This window comes from Neovison vison, chromosome 3 (assembly GCF_020171115.1).
Source record: "Neovison vison isolate M4711 chromosome 3, ASM_NN_V1, whole genome shotgun sequence".
Lineage (NCBI taxonomy): Eukaryota > Metazoa > Chordata > Mammalia > Carnivora > Mustelidae > Neogale > Neogale vison.
In genome coordinates, this window is record NC_058093.1 from 175764169 (window position 1) to 175788553 (window position 24385).

At 36.2% G+C, this 24385-nt stretch overlaps 1 protein-coding gene across 1 annotated transcript in view; it reads left to right on the forward strand.

The window, feature by feature from the left end:
• SMCHD1 (structural maintenance of chromosomes flexible hinge domain containing 1) overlaps positions 1-23410 on the forward strand; it is a 149686-nt gene extending 126276 nt beyond the window's left edge. The window contains exons 45-48 of the mRNA XM_044243330.1: positions 300-471; positions 12122-12280; positions 13564-13678; positions 22353-23410. Of these exons, the coding sequence (XP_044099265.1) occupies positions 300-471; positions 12122-12280; positions 13564-13678; positions 22353-22377 (471 nt within the window). The 3' untranslated portion in view covers positions 22378-23410. The remainder of the gene's footprint in view (positions 1-299; positions 472-12121; positions 12281-13563; positions 13679-22352) is intronic.
• Positions 23411-24385: the final 975 nt, after the last annotated feature.

Genomic DNA, 24385 nt, shown 5'->3' on the forward strand with positions numbered 1-24385 from the left:
CAGGGAGCTTTTTGGCTTCTCTCTTCCTTCATCTTACCAATTAAGCCATCAGTTTGACTGTTTCCATTTGCAGTGTCACTATTCCAGTTCAGGCTGACACTTAAAAAGTAATCTAATTCATCTCACTGCCTCTGGGTTTTTACCCCAGTTCATCTTATATTTTCACTAGCTTATTTTTGAACATACTAGCATGATCACGTCATTTCTAACCTCTAAACCCTTAAGTGATTTCCCCTTTCTTAGAACAACTGAAATACATTTTATAGGCTCACTAATTAATATTCATTTGCTTACAATAGGTTGTTAAAATTACACACTGTCCTACACTGCTCACCAGAGATGGAGATCGCATTCGAAGTAACGGAAAGTTTGGGGGCCTTCAGAATAAAGCTCCTCCAATGGATAAACTTCGGGGAATGGTATTTGGAGCTCCAATACCAAAACAGTGCCTGGTCTTAGGGGAACAAATAGGTAGGTTGAACTAATTAAATAAAATTTCTCATTTGATTTCGGTCCTTTGTCTGGGGCTTGTGTATTGATACTCTAATATGAAAAATTAACCAGTAAAAATATGAATATAATGTTTTTGTCCAATACTTTGAACTCTCTTGTATCAGGTAGTTTGGGATTATATAGAAGTAGGTTTTCCTTCTTTTTCATTCTTCTTATCTTAAAAAAAATACTGTCCTTATTGAATGGGTTAGTATTTCATCACATCGTCATACTTCTTTTTATATTAAAATTGGTAGCTGTCTAGATTACAACTAAAAACTTTAATTTTAGAGTGCATGACATGTGATTCCCTCCCCCAATTTCCCTTCTGCAGGCCTTCCCCTTGTTTCTAGGCAGCCAGTGTAATTGCCTCTACATCTGTGCTCTGAAGTGCAGATACCTTATAGTAGGTCCCCTACAGGCTATAACTTAGAGTCTGCTCTTACTTTTATATAGTCCTAATATGCTTGGGTATCTACTTTTGTAGCAAGAAAGTAGTTTGTTGTCATTGTTAACTTTAAAAAAATTCTTGACTACTCTAATAAGCACCTCTTAAAAGTGGAATCATAAAGTATTTGTCCTTTTGTGACTGGCTTATTTTGCTGAGCATAATGGCTCACAGGTGCATCCATGTTGTAGCATATGTCAGAATTTCTTTTCTTTTTAGGCTGAATAATAATCTCTTGTATCTATATACCCTGTTTTCTTAACTTTAGAATATACATATAGAAAAGTGTACACTTCATAAACACACAGCTTGGTAGATTTTCACAAAATGAGCGCTGCCCCTGTATTAAGGTATAGAACATGATCGATCCCACAGGAAGTCTCTCATGCACTCTTCCTGTCCCTGCCCAATCTCCTCTTGAAAGAATAACAACTTCCTTAAGACAGTATGTCTGTTTTCATACCTTATGTAAATGGAATCATGCAATGCATACTTTTTGGTATATCTTTGTTCATGCAACATTCTGTATATGATTGATTGTTTTCATGGCAGGACAATATTCCATCATATCAATATACTGTAGTTTTTTTTTTTTTCTGCTGTTAAGGAACTTGGATTGTGTTCAGCTTGGAAATATTACTTAAGCCACCAGCAATATTTAAAGTTAGTAGTTGGGAAAGATGTGGGAGGGTTGTTTTGCGTTCTTTTATGATATGGTCAGTCGGGTGCTGGTGTAAGAGGAGACCCAGGAGAGAGTCTCAGAAAAACAAAGTGTAGTATACTCAAGGTCTTAGAGACAGGGGGCATACCACTGATGGCCACATGGAAAAAAACACAAATGTGGTGAGGAGGCAAAAAATAAGAGCAAGGAGGGTGCTTAGGCCACAGCCTTTATTGAGGTTTCCATAGGAAAGGAAAGGCATGACGGGGCAAATGGCTTAGGATTGACTAGTTTGAATAATTTCAATGGCGATGGGCTGTAGGTATGGTCTCTCGGCAAAGGATGATGATTAAGGCAAAGGGATACTGCTTTTTGGGGTGCACAAGCCAGATAGAAGTTGTTTGGCTCTGGATTGGTTAATTTGCACCAGCCCTGACTGAGCAGGGAGTACTCAGCAGGGAGTGTGCTCAGGCATAGCATAAGAGCCAGCCTTTAACCAGTCAGAAAGGTTTTAAGATGTCAAAACATCAGGGGCGCCTGGGTAGCTCAGTGGGTTGAGCCTCTGCCTTTGGATCGGGTCATGATCTCAGGGTTCTGGGATTGAGCCCCGCATCAGGCTCTCTGCTCAGTAGGGAGCCTACTTCCTCCTCTCTCTCTGCCTGCCTCTCTGCCTATATATAATCTCTGTCTGTTAAATAAACAAAACCTTTAAAAAAAAAAAGATGTCAAAACATCATAATACACAGAAAATTAAAATTGTGTATGACATAAAGGCTCATACTTCTGCTTATGATTGTCAGTGAGTACACGCAAAAATCTTCTCTGTAGACAACAACTGAACATCTAAACAAACTGTAAAAAGTAAAAAGAGAAACACAGTTCACTCAGGGCTAGTGAATCAACATTAAAAGATTCAACCCATATCAGTCGAGCACTACAGTTTATGGCAGTGGTCCCAAGCAAAATAATTACCTGTGGAACTTTAAAAATGCATAGCTGTCAACTGACAATTTGCAGTTTCCCTGGGCATCTGAATGTTAGTATAACAGTATGAAGCATTATCTATAGGTTTTGGGAAGAAAACATTTAATCAAAGATTTTTGTGCCCTTGTTGGGTTATCAAGTATGTAAAGTTAAAAAATAATGCAAGGATTTAAAATATAGCAGCTACATGTCCTTCTTGGTAGATATCTTAAAAAAATACGCTGTACATGCAGACTAATGAATCAGCATTAAGAATTCATTTATTAGGGGCGCCTGGGTGGCTTAGTCCGTTGAGCATCCAACTCTTGATATCTACTCACATCATGATCTTAGGATCCTGAGATTGAACCCCTAAATTGGGCTTTGTACTCAGCAGGGAGTGTGCTCAGGATTCTTTCCCTCTGACTCTCCCTGGCATGTGCGCATTCTCTCTCACTCTCTCAAATAAATACATCTTTTTCAAAAAACCTCAAATACTGGGCGCCTGGGTGGCTCAGTGGGTTAAGCCGCTGCCTTCGGCTCAGGTCATGATCTCGGGGTCCTGGGATCGAGTCCCGCATCGGGCTCTCTGCTCAGCAGGGAGCCTGCTTCCTCCTCTCTCTCTGCCTGCCTCTCTGCCTACTTGTGATCTCTGTCTGTCAAATAAATAAATAAAATCTTTAAAAAAAAAAAAAAAACCTCAAATACTAAACAAATCATTTAAAAAATCAAATGAGATCATTCAAGATTATTGATATATATAAAATGCTTTTGGTTGTAAGCAATAGTAACCAGCCCTGACTGACCACTTTAAGCAAAACAGGAATGTACTGGCAGGAAACTGGAAGAAATCACTGATTCAAAGATTGGAAACAGTCAAGACAAAAATCAAGGATGACTTTGTGACATTCAGCAACCTTGAGTTCCTTGCACCTAGACTTCAGTTTGCACTTTTTAACATGCTCAGACTGTACAACTCCTAGGGAAGGAAATTCCCTCCTTAATCAGTTGGCCATAGTAAAGATCAGATAGAGCTTTGAGAAATGTTTCTTGTATATTGTGGGATGGTTTGCCAAGAAAAAGCAATTTTAAGCTAGACTGTCACCACAAAAATTGCCTACTAGCGTCTTCTAAGTAATTATATCTATAGTGTTTTGCATTATACTATTTGATATGAGGTATGAGCAAATAAATCAGAGCATAAGATGAAAAAATGAGTGTGTACATGTTATAAAATAAGGTTATTAAAAATAAGTTCTTGAATAACATGTAAATACATGAAATTTTTCTACTAGAAAGCAAAGACACTTAGATTTTTAAAATCTAGTCCCAGAACGTATAAAAATTTTGTCATTTTTCGTTTGTTTAGTACTTAATATATGTCAGAAGTATAGAAAAATTAGATGGAGTAATAAGAGAAACTATGGGAATTTAAATGACTTACACAGTGCCACATGATCAGTAAACTAAAAAATAGGAATCTCTTATGTAAAGGCTATGTCTGACACTCCTTTATGTTCTTTATAAGGAATCTCCTAAACAAAATATAAAGTGAAATAAATAATTAACAAAAATGTCATGTAAACATTGAATAGAAGAAATCGCCAGTAATGAATATTAATGCCAAAACTAACCTCAAGGTAAAGGCACTAAAAAAGAGCAAAGATAAATTCATTTTGATAAAGATGTATTCCACACCACAAGTACAAAACTTAATAAACTTGATGTGATAAAATACAGAACCAGAATTTTTAAACTTGCAATCATAGAGATAGAAGTATTGTTTTGAGGAACCATTTTTCCATGACAGGTTATTAGTCAAAAACAGAAAGAATTATCACCTATTAAGTTGCATTACCAGCACTTTCTTAGGTCTTTATAGAGTATGTACAAAAATCGGCCATAATTTCAGAGGACCAAATTGCTACTCAACAAAATGAGACTACAAATTTTAAAAAGCAGATCTTACCCAGCGTTTTGTAGCATAATGTAATGGAACTCTAAAAATAGCTATTCCTTTCTTCCCAAAGTAACTACCCCAAATAGCGGACCTTTAGAAGAAAGTATTTTGTCAAAAAAGAAAAAGTTTAAATGAGCATCGCATATTAGATTTAGGAGACATGAAGACACCTGAGATCAAATATCAAATCTATAAGCTGAATGTTTTATTAGTAAATGAGAAAGCAAACTAATCATTCAAATCAAATGACAGGGAAAAATACATTTCAATAAGCAGTGCAACCAAATATATTAGAAAAAAGAACCTTGTAGTGAGTATATAATTCCTAGAGGCAGTCTTTCGGCAAGAACAAATACAAGAGGAATATTGGCTTAGAAAATTCTATTCAGACTTAGAGATTTCTTAGATTTTTATATTATAACTATATTTAGCATCTCCAAATAAAATGGACTAAATTGTAGAAAATTGCAAACAAAATTGCTTTAAATAAGGCAGAAAACTTAGGTAGACCATTACCTGAAGAAGTGTTCAAACTTTAAATTGTTGCATAATATAAATATGGAGAATACCCAGATCATCTTACAAAATAAAATAGTACAGAAAAAGAAAACTAATATTACCATTCTTCAGTTGTGTTCAGGAAGTTCTTGGCACAGTTAAATAGAAAATGAGTTTAATATTGAAAGGAATAGTTTAATGGCCTTATCTACAATGATTTTGCCCAAAATATGTGTGTAGCTGACTTAATTTCTTTCTGGTCTGGTCTTTAGTGTTCTACCTTCAGAAAGAACTTCCTTGATGACCCTATCCAAAATTAGAATCGTTTTTTGATATAGAAATACTAAAAGAAATGAGCAAAGAAAATAATTTATACTTTTTTTTAAAAGTTTGCATGCAATTTTAAGGCACCTTGGAGAATATAGAAAGACAAATGACAAACTGGGAAAAATTGCAACATAAGGTAGAAATAGGTGTTATAGCCCTTACTATTAACACAACCTTAAAAATCAAGAAAAAAAAGCAAAGATTATAGAAAAATAGATGATATAAATAAGCAGTTGTCAGTAGAATAATAGTATTTGAAGGCTTACTTAGGTATTGGATACTTTATTAAGCTTGTCACTGGAATGATTTCATTTACTGCTGCCCTCCTCATTTGATAGATAAGGATGTTGAGGCTCACAAAGGTTAGAGAACTTTCCCAAGTTTGAAACAATATATGTATTCATTTGCATGACAAAGTGAAAGAGTAGAAAGAAAATTGTTTCTGGATTACATAACTAAGGTAATTTTCTTATCCATTATCCTTTTCTTTTCTTTCTTTTTTTTTTTAAGATTTATTTATTTATTTATTGGACAGACAGAGATCGCAAGTTGGCAGAGAGGCAGGCAGAGAGAGGAGGAAGCAGGCTTCCTGCAGAGGAGAGAGAGCCCAATGTGGGGATCGATCCCAGGACCCTGGGATCATGACCAGAGCCGAGGGCAGAGGTTTTAACCCACTGAGCCACCCAGGCGCCCCACTCCATTAAGCTTTTCTATATGTTTTTCCAGATCTGACTCAACAGTATGTGACACTTTTCATAATCAGAAGTGGTTCTAATTGTTTTTAATAACTCATGTTCTTTGAACCAGTAGTTGATCTCCTGGGGAACATGCTTAAATAAACTATCCGACACACAGACAAGACTTTTTTTTTTTAAATTCAAACGAATATTGAAAATAGCACTGTTTTTCAGGCTAAACATTAGAAATGTTAAATACTTTACTTGAATTTAGAATCTGGGAAATGCCTATTAAAATGTTGAAGATGGTTTGAACATACACATGCAAATATCTTATATGTTAAAAATTAAACCCGTGAACTTTGGGAAATGAAAAATAAGAAAGTAAGGTGAGATACCTGGGTGGCTTAAGCATCTGCCTTTGGCTCAGGTCATGATCTCCCTTGTCGGGCTCCCTGCTCAGTGGGAAGCCTGCTTCTCCCTCTCCCACTGCTCCTGCTTGTGTTCCCTCTCGCTGTGTCTCTCTCTGTCAAATAAATAAATAAAACTAAAAAAAAAAAAAAAAAAAAAAAAGGCAGGAGATAGACCTAGTGATTTTTCCGCCCAATCATCCTTTTCTATATTATTCTAAGTTTTTTATAGAGATCTTATATAGAAATACTTCTTAACAAAAAGTATTAAAATAACTCTGGGCATTGTAGAAGCCAAGATATGAAAGAAGAAAGAGTTGTTGATAGCAACTGAAGAAAGGAAAATCCTTTTAAAATAACCAATAATTAGTTAATATATAGCTTATTACTGTGACATCATCAAACTCATTAACACTTTTATTATGTCCATATATTCCAAATATGTATTATATGTGTGGCCAGCTTAGAGAGTATTATACCATGCTTAATTCATTCTGCTTAACCTTTCAGTTATTACTACCCATTTATTTTGTTGCTATTTTTTTTTAAAGATTTTATTTATTTATTTGACAGAGAGAAATCACAAGTAGGCAGAGAGGCAGGCAGAGAGAGAGAGAGGAGGAAGCAGGCTCCCTGCCGAGCAGGGAGCCCGATGCGGAACTCGATCCCAGGACCCCGAGATCATGACCTGAGCCGAAGGCAGAGGCTTAACCCACTGAGCCACCCAGGCGCCCCTTGTTGCTATTGTTTTAAGTAAAACCATTCTTAATGTTGTTAGAGGTAGTGACCACGATTATTTCATTGCTGTAGCTTTCAGGGTAAGGATATTTTGGTTTATTCTGCTACAGAAATAAATAAAGCATTAACAGTGACCTCCCACAGACCTATCATCTAGCTACTCTTACTTCATTCATAATCCTCTTACCTCACAACTCGCCTCTGGCCTCCTCTCCCCAGGTCAATTATTTTGGAATAAATCAGAGGTCCTAGTATATTTTCCCTTTTTTCTTCTTGTCGTCATAAGTGCTTATCAGGTTTTTGCCTAATAAAATTACAAGAATCATGTAGAATAGAAAAGTTTGGGGCACCTGGGTGACTCAGTGGGTTAAGCCTCTATCTTCAGCTCACATCATAATCTCAGGGTCCTGGGATTGAGCCCCGCATCGGGCTTTCTGCTCAAGAGGGAGCCTGCCTCACCCCACCCCTGCCTGCCTTTCTGCCTACTTGTGATCTCTGTCTGTCAAATTAATAAATAAAATCTTTTAAAAAAATAAAGTTGAAGAGACCTAAATATTTAGTAAAGTCTGCATACCCATCTAACTGCTTGAATCTTCTAGTAATAAAAAAGTTGCTTCTGCCTCCTAAGCAAACCTTAAATACTGCCTAATACCAGCCCTTCAGATTTCTTTCAATTCCTTTAAATTATTTTTAGTAGCTTTGCTTACATCATCATTTGTCAGTATACAAATATGTATCAATACATTAATTAATAGAAATTAATACATTGTATTTTGAGCTTTCTTCCCTTTCTATGAATTAAATTTTTAAAGTATTTTTCTGTTCTCACAGTAAAGCTTCATGGTTTTTTCCCAGGTAACTGAAATTTTCAGGCAACATATAAATGTTGTTTGAAATCCAAAATCGTTTACAAACAAAATTAATTGTGAATTTTGAATTTTTCTCTTTGGGAAAATTCTATTCAATGAGTTAGGAAAGACTTTTATAGACACCATGGAAAATAGAAGTTACATTTCATATACAAAAAATTGGGGGTTAATAGGGCATATTAAGTTAAGCTGCGAAAGGGTGCCTGGCTGGCTCAGTTGGTAGATGCAGGTTTTGATTTCAGAGCCTTGAGTTTGAGCCCCACTTTGGGCATAGAGAGTACTTAAAAAAAAAAAAAAAACTGGTACTGTCTATCTTATGTATAAAATATGAACCTACTCTTAGTGCTGCATTTAATGGGAAATATTTAACATTCCATCTTTCTGCTTATAAATAACAGGACCACTGTCTATTAAAGTGCTTGAATATACTAATTTCTTGAGTATTTAAAGGTGGAAGAACCTTGTAACTAACTTACTAAGAAACAGGATATCAGACTCATCACTATAGAGAACGAACTGATGGTTACCAGAGGGGAAGGGAGTTGGCAGATGCATTAAATAGTGATGGGAATTAAGGAATGCAGTTGGGATGAGCACTGGTGTTGTCTGTAAGGGTTCAATTACTATATTGTACACCCAGAACTAGTATTACACTGTATGTTAACTGGAATTTAAATAAAAACTTTTTAAAAAAATAGGCTATCTAGCCCTAATTGCCTAACATTTTGTGTATTTTCTTCTGAAGAAGGACAGCATCACTGTTACACAGGTCTGGACATAATTTCTTTCTTTTCTTTTTTTTTTTTTTTTTTGTCCAATTTATTTATTTTCAGAAAAACAGTATTCATTATTTTTTCACCACACCCAGTGCTCCATGCAAGCCGTGCCCTCTATAATACCCACCACCTGGTACCCCAACCTCCCACCCCCCCCCGCCACTTCAAACCCCTCAGATTGTTTTTCAGAGTCCATAGTCTCTCATGGTTCATCTCCCCTTCCAATTTACCCAAAAGCACATACACTCCCCAATGTCCATAACCCTACTCCCCTTCTCCAAACCCCCCTCCCCCCAGCAACCCACAGTTTGTTTCGTGAGATTAAGAGTCACTTACGGTTTGTCTCCCTCCCTATCCCATCTTGTTTCACGGATTCTTCTCCTACCCACTTAAGCCCCCATGTTGCATCACCACTCCCTCATATCAGGGAGATCATATCATTTACAATTGCACCCCAAACCATAAGATACCTAGGAATAAACCTAACCAAAGAGGCTAAGAATCTATACTCAGAAAACTATAAAGTACTCATGAAAGAAATTGAGGAAGACACAAAGAAATGGAAAAATGTTCCATGCTCCTGGATTGGAAGAATAAATATTGTGAAAATGTCTATGCTACCTAAAGCAATCTACACATTTAATGCAATTCCTATCAAAGTACCATCCATCTTTTTCAAAGAAATGGAACAAATAATTTTAAAATTTATATGGAACCAGAAAAGACCTCGAATAGCCAAAGGGATATTGAAAAACAAAGCCAAAGTTGGTGGCATCACAATTCCGGACTTCAAGCTTTATTACAAAGCTGTCATCATCAAGACAGCATGGTACTGGCATAAAAACAGACACATAGACCAATGGAACAGAATAGAGAGCCCAGAAATAGACCCTCAACTCTATGGTCAACTAATCTTCGACAAAGCAGGAAAGAATGTCCAATGGAAAAAAGACAGCCTCTTCAATAAATGGTGTTGGGAAAATTGGACAGCCACGTGCAGAAAAATGAAATTGGACCATTTCCTTACACCACACACAAAAATAGATTCAAAATGGATTAAGGACCTCAATGTGAGAAAGGAATCCATCAAAATCCTTGAGGAGAATACAGGCAGCAACCTCTTCGACCTCAGCTGCAGCAACATCTTCCTAGGAACATCGCCAAAGGCAAGGGAAGCAAGGGCAAAAACGAACTTTTGGGATTTCATCAAAATCAAAAGCTTTTGCACAGCAAAGGAAACAGTTAACAAAACCAAAAGACAACTGACAGAATGGGAGAAGATATTTGCAAACGACATATCAGATAAAGGACTAGTGTCCAAAATCTATAAAGAACTTAACAAACTCAACACCCAAAGAACAAATAATCCAATCAAGAAATGGGCAGAGGACATGAACAGACGTTTCTGCAAAGAAGACATCCGGATGGCCAACAGACACATGAAAAAGTGCTCCATATCACTTGGCATCAGGGAAATACAAATCAAAACCACAATGAGATATCACCTCACACCAGTCAGAATGGCTAAAATCAACAAGTCAGGAAATGAGAGATGCTGGCGAGGATGCGGAGAAAGGGGAACCCTCCTACACTGTTGGTGGGAATGCAAGCTGGTGCAACCACTCTGGGAAACAGTATGGAGGTTCCTCAAAATGTTGAAAATAGAACTGCCCTATGACCCAGCAATTGCACTACTGGGAATTTACCCTAAAGATACAAACGTAGTGATCCAAAGGGGCACGTGCACCCGAATGTTTATAGCAGCAATGTCCAAAATAGCCAAACTATGGAAAGAACCTAGATGTCCATCAACAGATGAATGGATCAAGAAGATGTGGTATATATACACAATGGAATACTATGCAGCCATCAAAAGAAACGAAATCTTGCCATTTGCGACAACATGGATGGAACTAGAGCGTATCATGCTTAGCGAAATAAGTCAAGTGGACATAATTTCTTAACTCATTCACACACAAAATAAGTTTTGTTTTGCAGTGTTTTACTGTGTAAAGAATGCACTTCACTATGTGAAGAATAAACTACATAAAGAAAACAATATGTTACTATGACATTAGAAGTACCACATCAGACAAGAAAACTAACTTTTTTTTCTACCTTTAAAAGTTCTCAAAGAGTCATAAAGAATTAAGGATCATAAGGACCTTGTCATTGCTCAGTTACATGTAGAATCTGTATTTAAATATATGAATATATTCATGAGCGTACACAGATGTATGTGAGTGTGTATTTATTTGCTCGCTCATCAGAATGCTAGTCCTCTTATTGACCCTTAAAAACTATAGATTTCATCTTCTATTTCATGTTATATCTAATAGACTTTTAAATAATTTCTTCCATAGTTTTATATGTAAGGTAGTGTATACATTAAATATTTGGTGTTTATATGTCCTTTTCCATGCATATTGATCATCTTTGTGTATAACCAGAGTGTCAAAGAGCCAAATAGTAAAATTTGAGGCTTTGTGAGCCAGGAGGTAAAATTGAGGGTATTATGAGGGTATTTATACATTTAGAATGTAACCATTTAAAACTGTATAAGGCATTCTTGTCCATTGACTAATTTGCTGACCCCTGAATTAGAGTACAGCCACTGCATTTAATATTTAGGGTTTAATCAAACAGGCAAAAAATAGCCTCAGACCTTGAATGCTATAATACATTTTTAGACATTGTAATTTATAGAAAGTTAAGCTTTTTGAAGATTAAGTATTTTGTTTTTGAAAGCTTTGTTTAAGGTAATGGTCATATCTGCTGGAAGTAGTGATTTTTGAGAAATATTATATTTTTAAAAAAATTTTTAAGTCCTCTCTGTGCCCAGTATGGGGCTCAAACTTAGGGCCCTGAGATCAAGAGTCGCATGCTCCACCAACTGAACTGAACCAGGTGCCTCTAGCAGTGCTATATTTAATGTATTTGCCACTCAACTTGTCTGTATGGAATTACATTGAGTAATGAATATCAAACAGAATGTAAACATTGACTAAGAGAGTGACCCAATTCACAGAGCACTTTTACATAGAAAGCTCTTTCTTGACACAGAAATGTATTAAAGTCAAGCAGGTGGAAAAAATTAAAATTTATAAAGCAATGATTTTGTGCTGGGATCTAAGCAGCATTTTTATTTTGTCTGTTTACACTGAACAAAGTATTGTGGCTTTAAAAGTAGTTGCCACATGTTACTATAACATAATACCCATTGTTGCTAATTCTTCTTTCTTTAAACACTGACTTGATACAGTGTCAGTCATTTTAATCAGAAATCTTTGGTTTCTTTGCAGATCTTCTTCAACAGTATCGTACTGCTGTGAACAAATTGAACAGTGTGATAGAGGACCTTAACCGTCAGTTAGAGTACCTTCACACTCCTGATATGAAGAAGAAAAAACAAGAACTTGATGAACAAGAGAAAAATCTGAAACTAATTGAACAGAAACTAGGTTTGTGCTCGCTTTTTATTACTTATGTTTTCTCTTCATGAAGACAAATATTTATGATTAGAATTGAACTCCAAGAAGAAAGAATGTGAATGATCCATGACTTTAGTTGACACTCTTGTCCTCCAAGCCATCTTTTTCTTTTTTTAAGTCTTTTTTTTTTTTTTTAAGATTTTACTTATTTATTTGACAGAGGTCACAAGTAGGCAGAGAGGCAGGCAGAGACAGAGAGAGAGGAGGAAGCAGGCTCCCTACCGAGCAGAGAGCCTGATGTGGGGCCTGATCCCAGGACCCTGAGATCATGACCTGAGCTGAAGACAGAGTCTTAACCCACTGAGCCACCCAGGCACCCACCTCCACGCCATCTGATAAGCGATTGTAGGCTTATCTCTTGGCAGGAGTAGTAGGAAGCATTCTCAATATTATTAATTTGTTTTCTGTAAATTAAAGTAGATTTGCTTTTCTTGTAATAATCTCAGTCTTTTATTTATTTTTTCTGAGTCACCATACACTTCATCATTAATTTTTGATGTAGTGTTCCATGACTCATTGTTTGCATGTAACACCCAGTGCTCCATGCAATCTGTGCACTCCTTAATACCCACCATCAGGCTAACCCATCACCCTACCCCACCCCAAAACCCTTCATTTGTTTCTGGGAGTCCATAGTCTCTCATGGTTTGTTCCCTACTCTGATTTCTCCCCCTTCATTTTTCCCTTCTCCTAATGTCCTCCATGCTATTACTTATGTTCCACAAATAAGTGAAACCATATGATAATTGACTTTCTCTGTTTGACTTATTTCACTTAGTATCTAAGAACTTCTCAAACTCAACACCCAAAAACCAGATAAGTCAAAAAATGGGCAGAAGACATGAGCGGACACTTCTTCAAAAAAGACATAAAAATGGCTAACAGACACATGAAAAAGTGTTTATCAGTAGCCATCAGGGAAATTCAAATCAAAACCAGCTTGAGATACCAACTTACACCAGAGATAGAGTGACAAAAATTGACAAGGCAAGAAAAAAATGTTGGAGAAGTTGTAGAGAAGGGGGAACCCTCTTACACTGTTGGTGGGAATGCAAATTGGTGCAGCCACTTTGGAAAACAGTGTGGAGGTTCCTCAAAAAATTAAAAACAGAACTACCCTATGACTCAGCAATTGTACTACGAGGTATTTACCCCAAAGATACAGGTGTAGTGAAAAGAAGGGCCAGGTGCACCCCAATGTTCATAATCCCAGTCTTTTAAAAGTTCATTTTTTGCATTTTTTGTCTTTACAGGTATGACTCCCACACGTAAGTGTAATGACTCATTGCGCCATCCAACAAAGGTTGAAATGACAGATTGTCCAGTTCCTCCTAAAAGAATGAGAAGAGAAGCTTCCAGACAAAATAGGTGAGTTTATTGTAACCTGAGAGTTATCATAGATCTTGAGTCATCATACTTAAAAAACAGCATGCAGATGACTGGGTGGTTTGGTCAGTTGAGCATCTGACTCTTGATTTCTGCCTGGATTGTGATACCAGGTTCATGGGATTGAGCCCCAGGTCAGGCTTCACACTGAATGTGGAGCCTATTTGGGATTCTCTCTCCTTCTACCTCTGCTCCTCCCCTTTCACACTCACTCTCTTCCTTTCTCTAAAAAAATAATGATAAAATAAACTTCTTAAAAAAATAAAAATAAAAGCCAACATGAATTTATTTCTGATTTCCCCCTTGAGCCAGAATTAGGGGTTTTGTTTTGTTCTATAAACCAAGTGATGAATAATGAAAATAAAACACAATTATTATATTCTTCTAAGCTATACCAGTTTTCTAAATGATTTTTGCTAATTATTTGGAAATGTTTATCATTTATGTTTTGTTTAAAATCAGTGTTAAGATTTAAATTGCTTTTCCGTTGTTTGGCTTACCTTGCAAATACACCACATTCTGCTTCATAAGATCAGCTGCTTGCTAAGTTAGAATATACAAAACCATTTGTATGTTATTTATTTAAAATTCACATATAATAGTTGGTTTGGAAAATCAGATACCATTTACATAGCACACCAAAATCCTAGCAAAGTTATCTGTAGCCTAACTCAATTTTAAGAAAACTGTCTTTTGGTGTTGCCTGGGTGGCTCAGTTGGTTAAGTGTCTGCCTTTACCTCAGGTAATGATCTCGGAGTCCCAGGATTCCTGGGATCAAGCCTCCCATCAGGCTTCTGCTCCTCCCTCTGACCACCCCTCCCTCATGCTCTGTCTCTCTCTCAATAAATAAAATCTTTAAAACACACACACACACACACACAAGTTGTCCTTTTTAGATTAGATGTTAGTAAGGCCACCCTATAGGAGGATACCATGGTACTGGGGTTTCTTGTACATTATTTCCAAACGTTTAAATCTCAGTGGGTTAAGCCGCTGCCTTCGGCTCAGGTCATGATCTCAGGGTCCTGGGATCGAGTCCCGCATCGGGCTCTCTGCTCTGCGGGGAGCCTGCTTCCTCCTCTCTCTCTCTCTGCCTGCCTCTCTGGCTACTTGTAATCTCTCTCTGTCAAATAAATAAATAAAATCTTTAAAAAAAAAAAAATATGGACTCTGCCGGAAAAAGTGTCTCATATTGACCTTAGAGGAGTTTCTTTGAGACTGTGGTATTTGAATTGGTATCCCATGCCCTATCCATCTACATATTCTACATTTATTCAATAATTACTTGAATGTTTATTTTGTGTTATGTATTGCTGGTTGAGTAAAAGTGGCATGGTTCTTGCCTTCTCATGGAGCTCTATAATACTGTGCAGAAGGATAATTCCAAAAAGTAAATATTTTCCTGTGTACAATAATGTTAAGTTGTGTGAAAGAAAAAAAGGATGAAATTCTATAAAATGGTGGGGAAACTATATTGGTTGTGAGGAAAGATGCATTTTAGCAGAGAACTGAAGGGTGAAAAGCTACCAGTCACATAGGGATTGGTTTCAGTCAGAGGGAAAAAATAAATATGGAAGTTCTGAAAAAGAAGCAAGTACGGCATGTTGGAGGAACTGAAAAGATGCTTGTGTGGCTCAGACATGGGAAGAGAGAGAAGCAAGAGTTTTGGAGAGGTAAGCAGAAGCCATTATCTGCATTCCCAAAAGAGAAATCTGTGTTGCAAAAAATAGTGAGGTAAAATTCTTTATGTCACTGATATCTCTTGAATACCTAATACTGTATATAAGTAAGAGGGAAGGATCGTGGAATAGCTGCCTTTAAAGTAAATTAAGAAAGAGAACTACTGAAATGGTAATGAGATTATAAGAATGTAGTAGTTATCAATATGAGAGAGGTGTTTCCCACATGGGTATATGAATGATGTGTGTTTATTATGGGTACACAATACATAGAAACTATTAAGCTGACCACTGAAAGTATGTTGGGGCAGTGTAGCATCAGAAAGAATCTTTGGAATGGATTTAAACACCTATAATTTTTACAAATCATGAGTTCAGAATGATGCAGAAGAATTTTTATTGATGATCATTGGCAGTTGCTTACGCACCAACTCATTATTATAAAAATTGGTATCCATATAGTAAAGACATGTTCTTTTTTTTTTTTTTTTTAAGATGTATTTCTTTCAGAGGAAGTGGGTTGGGTTTGGGGTGGCCTGAAGGAAAGAAAGTAGACTCTCTGCTGAGCAGGGAGCCTCATGCAGGGCTCAGTCTCAGCTCCCTAAGATCATGCCTGACCTGAAACCAAGAGTCAGACATGTAACTGACCGCACTACCCAAAATTGACTCAGCCACCCAAGTATCCCAAGAAAGTTCTTTACAGAAGTTCTTCTTTAAAAAATTCTTTATAGGGGTGCCTGGGTGGCTTAGTCCATTAGATGTCTGCCTTCAGCTCAGGTCATGATCCTAGGGTCCTGGAATTGAACCCCGCATTGGGCTCCCTGCTCGGTAAGGAGCCTGCTTCTCTCTCTCCATCTGCTTGCTGCTACCCCTACTTATCCTCACTGCCTGCCAAATAAATAAATAAAATCTTAAAAAAAAATAAAAGTTCTTTATATAAAGAATAAAATGTAAGAGGCATGATAAATTTGCAACATGATTTTGCCACCCCTAATGCAATAGTATATCTCGGCAATAGTAATAGATATTTTAAATGATAAGATAGAAAGTTGATGGGGAAACTTAATAATGTAAAGATCAGATTGATATACCTGAATCCACTGATTGATCTTAGCAATACTAAAAACAGGACATTTGCTATTATTTGATTGAATAGGAAGTAACTGGAATCCAATAAGGCTTCTAGGAAGTAGTAAGCACTCCAGAAAACTTTTTTCCCTTGGATGGTATGTAAATGGTAACCTCCTCGATGCTCGGAAAGGAGGTTAATTCATTGCAAAGAATAGATACTATAAGGCATAAGAGGTTAAATCTCTTCACAAATTGAGAATAGTTTGATTTAAGTACAAGTGTACAGGAAATAAGGGGAAGATTATAGGGGAAAGTTAGATGATACCACCAGGAAGTATCAGCCAAATCCAGAATGTCAAGAATGGAACATAGCACATGGCAAATGACTTTTGTTAATGGAATTGGTGCCATAAAAGAAGGATAGGAAGAAGGATGAACTGTTTGACATAGAATAAAAATGATTGAAAAGTATAAGAAACAAATGCAATGTGAATCCTTGTCTGGATTCACATTTGAATCTTTCAGATGACAACTTTGAAAAAAATTGGAGAAATTTTAGTATCACCTGGATATTAGATATATTAAGGAATTATTTGTGTATAACAACGTAATAGTATTTACATTAAAATAAATATATTGTTAGAAATGTGTACTGAGGTAGTGGTGAAATAACATGATATCTGGGGTATACCCTGAAATACTGCCAGAGAGATAAAAAAAAAAGTGTGGCAGGATATCAAAACAAGATTGGGAAAAAATAAAATTATTGCAGCTTGAAATAGGAGTTTATTATATTGTTGCCTTTATTTTCATGTAGGTTTACTATAATTGTTTTGGAGTTTCTTTATTTACTTAAATTTATTACTTAAGTAATCTCTACACCTAACATGGGGTTTGAACTCATGACCCCAAGATAAAGAGTCACATGCTCTTCTGACTGAGCCAGCCAGGTGCCCCTACTATAATTTTTAAAGAAGTGGTTTTTTGTTTGTTTTGCTTTTGTTTTTTAAGTAATTTTTTAAAAGATTTTTTATTTATTTGACACACAGACAGAGAGAGATCACATGTGGGCAGAGAGGCAGGCAGTGGTGGGGTGGAAAGCAGGCTCTCTGCTGAGCAGAAAGCCCGGTGCCAGGCTAGATTCCAGTACTCTGGGATCATGACCTGAGCCGAAGGCAGAGGGTTTAACCCACTGAGCCATCCAGGCACCCTAAAGAAGTGTTTTATTAATTTATTTATTATGGTGAGCATATTTCCGGTTCTCTAAGAGACCAGGGAGGAAATTCCTGCCAAACAGTTCTAGACTAATATACATATTCTTGAAGCTGTACTGTAGCCTCAGCACTGAATTAGCCCCAAACTTTGCCATTACTACAGTACAACTACACGTCACTGATTTGAATTTTGTTAATTAAGATTTAAAACAATTCAGCAGTAGTATGAGCTAGAGTTGATTTTTTAGTTTATCATTATGTTGTTAGTAGTGGTAGTATCTCTTCACTGAAGTCAAACATGTAAATAAACCAAATGGTGTATAAGATTTAGTGTTGCATTGTAATGTAAGCCACATCTGTAATTTAAAGTTTCCTGGGAGCTGTATTAAAAAGAAACAGAAGAGAAAAAAAAAATAGAAGAAGAAACTGTGAGACTTATTTTAATAATTATTTTAACCCAGTATACAAAATATTATTGCAACATATAGTGTAAAACATTTCTTGAGATACTTGAAATTCTTTTTTCATATAAAATCTTAGAACTTCAGAAGACAGCAAATCTCTAAGAACTAGTTATATGGCAAGTGCTCCAGAGATACACATGGCTAATGGTTAACCCAGTTGGAGAGCACAGTGATAAAAAGAGAGCTTATGATGATGAAATCTTAGATCCTATGCATCCTCACCCATCTTATTCCCCAGAAGCAACCTTTGCTTTAACTATTTAGTTTTGGTATTCTGTTGTTGCGGATCTGTTTTTCACATACTCTGTCCATCTTATCAGCTTTAAGATAGTACGGCTCACCCACCCCCTTGTGTGGACGTCCATATTGCCTGGCCCACCTGATGACTTCTGGACTGAATTGTTTGGAAATGTTTTAGAACTTTCCCTCTGTTGTGATATTATTTAGGTATAGTCTATCCTGCAATCATAAGCAAGTCCTACATGCTTTTTTCAAAGGTAGAAAGCTGTAAACCACACATATATTATTTTGGCTATGTAAATATTTAGTACTAAGCAGAGTTGTGTCATGGGATTACATTGACATCCCTGTAAGATTCTAGGCCAACAATTAGTGTTCCAAATGTCAGGATCAAATAAGTCTTTTATACTGTATCAGTTTTTTAAAAACATGTTAAATTTTAACCCAGTCACTGTTTAGACTGTTTCTTGGATATTGTTAATTTTTCTGTACTTTTTAATTTCCTTTTTTTTCCTTTCACTGTTTACGTTCTTTTTTTTTTTTAAGAATTTATTTGAAAGAGAGCAAACACGAGTTGGAGGCGAGGTAGAGGGGGAAAGAGAGGGCAAGAGAGACTCTCTCAAGCCGAGTCTGCACTGAGTGCAGAGCCTGACACGGGGCTTAATCTCACAATCCTGAGATCATTACCCGAGCCAAATCAAGAGTTGACGCTCAACAGACTGAACTACCGAGGCACCCTGTTTCACTGCTTACCTTAATCGCATCCTCTTCTACTACTACAGTGACTAGTAAAACTATACATAAGTCTCATGGATCTTCTTTGGCTACTCTTGGGTTGAATCTGCTGTTTCTTGGATTCCTTGTGTTTCTCTCCTATAATAGAAAAAGTGTACAAAGAAACATGGAGCCCTTGTGTATCTGACAAAGCCTTCATTCTGCCTTAACATTTTTTTTAAGGATTTTATTTATTTGTTAAAGCATATGAGAGGAAAGGGGGAGATAGAGAAAGGGAGAGAATCCTAAGCAGACTCCGCGCTGTGCGTGGAGCCCAATTCAGGGCTTGATCTCGCAACCCTGAGGTCATGACCTGAGCCAAAACCAAGAGTCAGACTTTTAACTGACTGAGCCACCTTGGTGCCCCCTGCCTTCACATTTGATTGAAGTTTTCTTGGGATAATGGGATAGAAACTAGTCTAGAGTATACCAAAGGAGGAAGGACTGGGAGATAGTCTAGAGACAATGGGAGACAATCTGCTTGATGGAACCTGGAGAGGGTGTAGACTCAGGGGAACAAAAGAGAGGGGATGGGAGGAAAATGGAAAAGGAAAGGAAACCACATCTAGGAATATGCCAAATTTTCAACCCAAAATTCTGAAAGTTTTATTTCCTTGTTCCCAAGTATTAAAGATGCCACCACAAAGTTAGATAAAACTGGTAGTTAATTAAATGTTGGCATATTGGCTTCAGGTTAGTTGATGGCACCCTCGAGGCTTATCTCATGCTGGTACCTAGAGAACTAGCAGCCTGATAGTTGGCTCTCCAGCCATGTGCTTATAAAGCAGAGCCTGCTGGCCCATGGACCCTGCTCTGTTCTGTCCTACCTAAAATTTCCACTCAGAGGGCCTTGATGGAAAAATAGTTCTGGTTTTTGTAGAAGAAGAAATAATGCAGGCCAGAACCATAATTCTTTTTCTTAAGTGTAATTGTACAGATAAAAATCATCATACATAGGAGGGGAGTCACCAAGGTATGAGAAAAAGTCCAAGATAAATAGTTGATTCAATGGAACTTAAAAAAAATTTTAATTCCTAATTTGATTTTCAGGGGGAGTTATATTCACAAAATTCAGTTTATTATTAGGAGAAAGATATAGCCAGGATAAGATAACAGATTATAAACTGTTGCAGAAATAAAAATTTCAAAAGACTAAAGTCAAACTTCCCAGAAAAATAGAAAAAACATTTTTTTTCTATTCTTTGTGAAGACAAAGAAGGAGACATAGAGAATCAATTCTGTTACAAATCCTGGAAAGTTTAAAAAAAAAAAAGAAGCAAAAATGTGTGGAAGAGAATTTCCCAGAGATAAATGAAAGGGTCCACTGAAAGCCCAGCATAATGACTGACAAATGATGTACCAAAATATATTTCATAGTAAAATTTTAGAATATTGAAGAAAAGGGGAGGAGCATAAATGTTTCCAGAGAGCAAAATACAACCATATTGCCGACACAGATTTGACACACAGAAAATAAACACAAAAAGTTAGCCATTTTTGTTTAGCTCTGTTTTGGCAGTGTTAGAAGTTATAGGTTGGGGGCGCCTGGGTGCTTCAGTTGATTAAGCAGTCAGCTCTTGGTTTCTGCTCAGGTCATGATCTTATGGGTCATGTGATCAAACCCAGTGTTGGGCCCCACACTCATTGAGAAGTCGGCTTGAGGATTCTCTCCCTCTGCCCTTCTATCCACTTGTGCACACTCTCTCTCTCTCTGTTTCTCATAAATAGTGTTTTTATTTTTTTTATTTTTTTTCCTCTCATAAATAGTGTTAAAAAGAGAAGTTTTAGATTGAAAATTTCGTATATTCTATCCCGTGGTTTCCTCCCCCTTTGCATCCTGTTTTTCTTTTTTTTTTTTTTTATTTATTTTTTATTTTTTTTAAAGATTTTTTTTTTTTATTTTTTATTTATCTGAGAGAGAGAGACAGTGAGAGAGAGAATGAGCGAGGAGAAGGTCAGAGAGCGAAGCAGACTCCCCATGGAGCTGGGAGCCTGATGTGGGACTCGATCCCGGGACTCCAGGATCACGCCCTGAGCCGGAGGCAGTCGTCCAACCAACTGCGCCACCCAGGCGTCCCGCATCCTGTTTTTCTTTGGGAGATTTAAAGTCAGTTTAAATTTCCATTTTAAAAAAAAATTCTTTTTAAGATTTATTTTTTTATTTTGGAGAGAGTGAAAGGGAGGGCCAAGGGAGAAAATCTCAAGCAGACTCCCTGCTCAGCTGGAGGTGGGGCTTGATCTCACAACCCTGGATCATGTTCAAAACCTGAGCAGAAACCAAGAATTGGTAGCTTAACCGACTGAACTACCCAAGTGCTGCTAAAATTTAAATTACAGCGTTTGGGTTTTTTTTTAAGATTTTATTTATCTATTTGAGATAGAGAGTGAGAACACATAAGTAGGGAATGGAAGGAGAAGAAGGCTCCCCATTGAGTAGGGAGCCCAATGTAGGACATGATCCCAGGACCCTGGGATCATAACCTGAGCCAAAGGCAGACAGTGAACTGATTGAACCACCTAGGTGCCCCATAAATTACTGTTTAATTAGTAATTTCCTCATTCTTAATCTCTGCCAGTTCTCTGTAGATCTTGAACTAATAATTCTTGTGCAATCTCAAAAACTTCAGAGCATTTGAAACAAAAATATCTTGGGGTGCCTTGGTAGCTCAGTTGGTTAAACATCTAACTCTTGATTTCAGCTCAGGTCATGATCTCATGTTTACTGTGTTCATCTCTGTATGAATGGAATTGTGGTTTTTTAATGTTTTTCCTTTTGCTTGTCCTTATTCTGTGACTTTTCTGAAATAAGCATTATAATTCTTGTTTATTTTTAAAATAGTAATTTCATTTAAGGAAAGGGGAAAAGAAAAGTGAAAATGAATATACCATTCATTTTCATTCATTTCACTCATATATTCAATGAATATACCCTTCAAAAGAAAAATGAAAATGAATATAACATTCCACAGAACTGTCGTCCAAATTGTTTCATCTTTACTCTGTATGTTAAGTACTGCTTTTATTTTGAGGACTTTTTTGTGTGTGTGACATACATATGACAAGTAATTCTATATAAGAATTTAATTAAATGTGTTTTTACCAAGAATTATAATTAATGAAAATAGTTCCATTTGGTATTTAACCATCTAGGTCTGCTGAGGGAGTTTAGGAAAACTGTGGTACATAAAATTTTTTCTTTTCCACATTGACCAGGATTATAACCAAATCAGATGTATGAACAGTTACAGAGAAGAGGGGGCCATTGGTCTCATGAAGAATGCCCTGCCTTCTGCAGCTCTGTTTCAGAAGACCAAGAGGGTGACTTACCAGACTGAATATTTCTGGGGATGATACAACTATCTGGGCATGCATTTCCCTGTCAGTCCAGATGGGACTGGAAACAGCCATTCAATTTTTTGAATCTCACTGGACAGTATGGATTTACTGGAATTATTCCAGTCATCATGCCCTTTGGTTGTCATTATATTGCAAATGTGTCAGAGGAAAATTTGCAAATATGGCAGTGACTGTAAAACTGGCACATGGCATTTATTAATCCTGAAGAAAAGCATATGTACTATTTTTCAGTATAATTATCATGGATATGCTAGAACTATTTCTTGAAAACAAGCCTTTTTATTACTTCTGTGTGAATTTATTTAACAAAACTGTTTTGTCTGTTGTGTCTAAGGAAAGTTCTAGAGGTTAGGTATTTAATTGTAAATATGTGAGGAAACTCTTAATGAAGAATTCAGAATAAAAATAGAAAAAGCACAGGTATCTGGGAATTCATTTGTTAAGATACATGAGAAAATATTAAATTGAGGAGTGAACTTGTGACAGCAGTGGCATTTTAAATTTCTAAAGACTTATCCTGTATATATATGTAAAAAATGCAGCAGCACCAATTTTTATAAGTATTGTTTGACTTTATTAATACTAGATGATATAGTCTCAGCCTTAATTCTACATTTTCATTATTTTGTAATTTTTTTATTACTATTTTTAAAGGGTTAAAGAAGTCGTACACTCCCGCGTTAATGTAATAATAGTCTGCTAGGAAGTTGCTGCAAAAACGTTCAAATTGTGTATTAATTCAGGCTAATGTATGTAAATGTCTTTGTGTAAGTCCAGGACTATTGGTTTGTGAAGTTACTTTGTAAGGAAATGCTTTTGGTACAGTTTTGTGTCCCAGGAAATGTGTGTGTTTTTTAATCCTTTCTGAAGATAACAGTGAGGTTAATAAAGAGGATTGTTTCTTCCCTATTAAATAAGCGTTTTCCTTTTTTAACGTTGAAAGCTTTATAAAAGTTACTTTGGTAAAAACTATTACAATATTGATTTATCTTTATAATTGGAAGTCATTTAACTGTTGAAGAAGGAAATGAATTGGCAATAGTTTAGCTAAAGGAAAGACTGGATTCCTTTTAAATGACTCTTGTTCTTACCAGTTAAATGTTAGTGCTAAAAGAGTTCCATCTTCTAAATTGTTTATACTTTTGACTATATGAATTAGTTATTTACAATCACTGTGAAATGGGTGAGATGGTTATATTTTTAGTATGTAATTTTCGAATAATACTTGTTAGTAGAAAGTTTGCATTTGTGTCCTTTTTATGCTGTCAAAATATCTTCAGTTATATCAGCTAAATATTTTCATGGGATCATCTCTTCTTCATGACTGTAATTTGTAAAATTATACATGTTTATTTGAGATATTTTTTTGCATGTCTGTTGAACACCTAGTATGTCTTTTGACTTCAAGAAGAGGTTGCTACTTTTCATTCTCACATACAGGTTAAATTTAGGAATAGATTGGTAGCAACATTAAAATCATTGTAGGACATTCAGCCTTAAAATATTAATTATCTTAAATATAAGGTGAAGTTTCTCCAAATCTGGCTTTGTGCAAACAATTATTTCATTTACAGATTCATCAGTAACCTTTGTGTGGCGATATCTTACTGTCTAAAAGTAATTCCCTTTTGGAGAGTGATCAGATTGCTGTTAAAGAATCACCTGTCCCAGTGACAAACAATTCATAGTATAAACAGACATTCTTAAATATATTTTATGTTAGGAAGCCTAAATTCAAGATAAAATAATGTCTGATAATATAAAATAGATTCCCAATATTTTGATTCTTTAGACTATGCTCCAATAAACGTGGAATAGAAAATACTAATTATATCTCCATAGAGTACTGTATTTAAATCTTTGCTAATAGCATTTGCGTACATCTACTT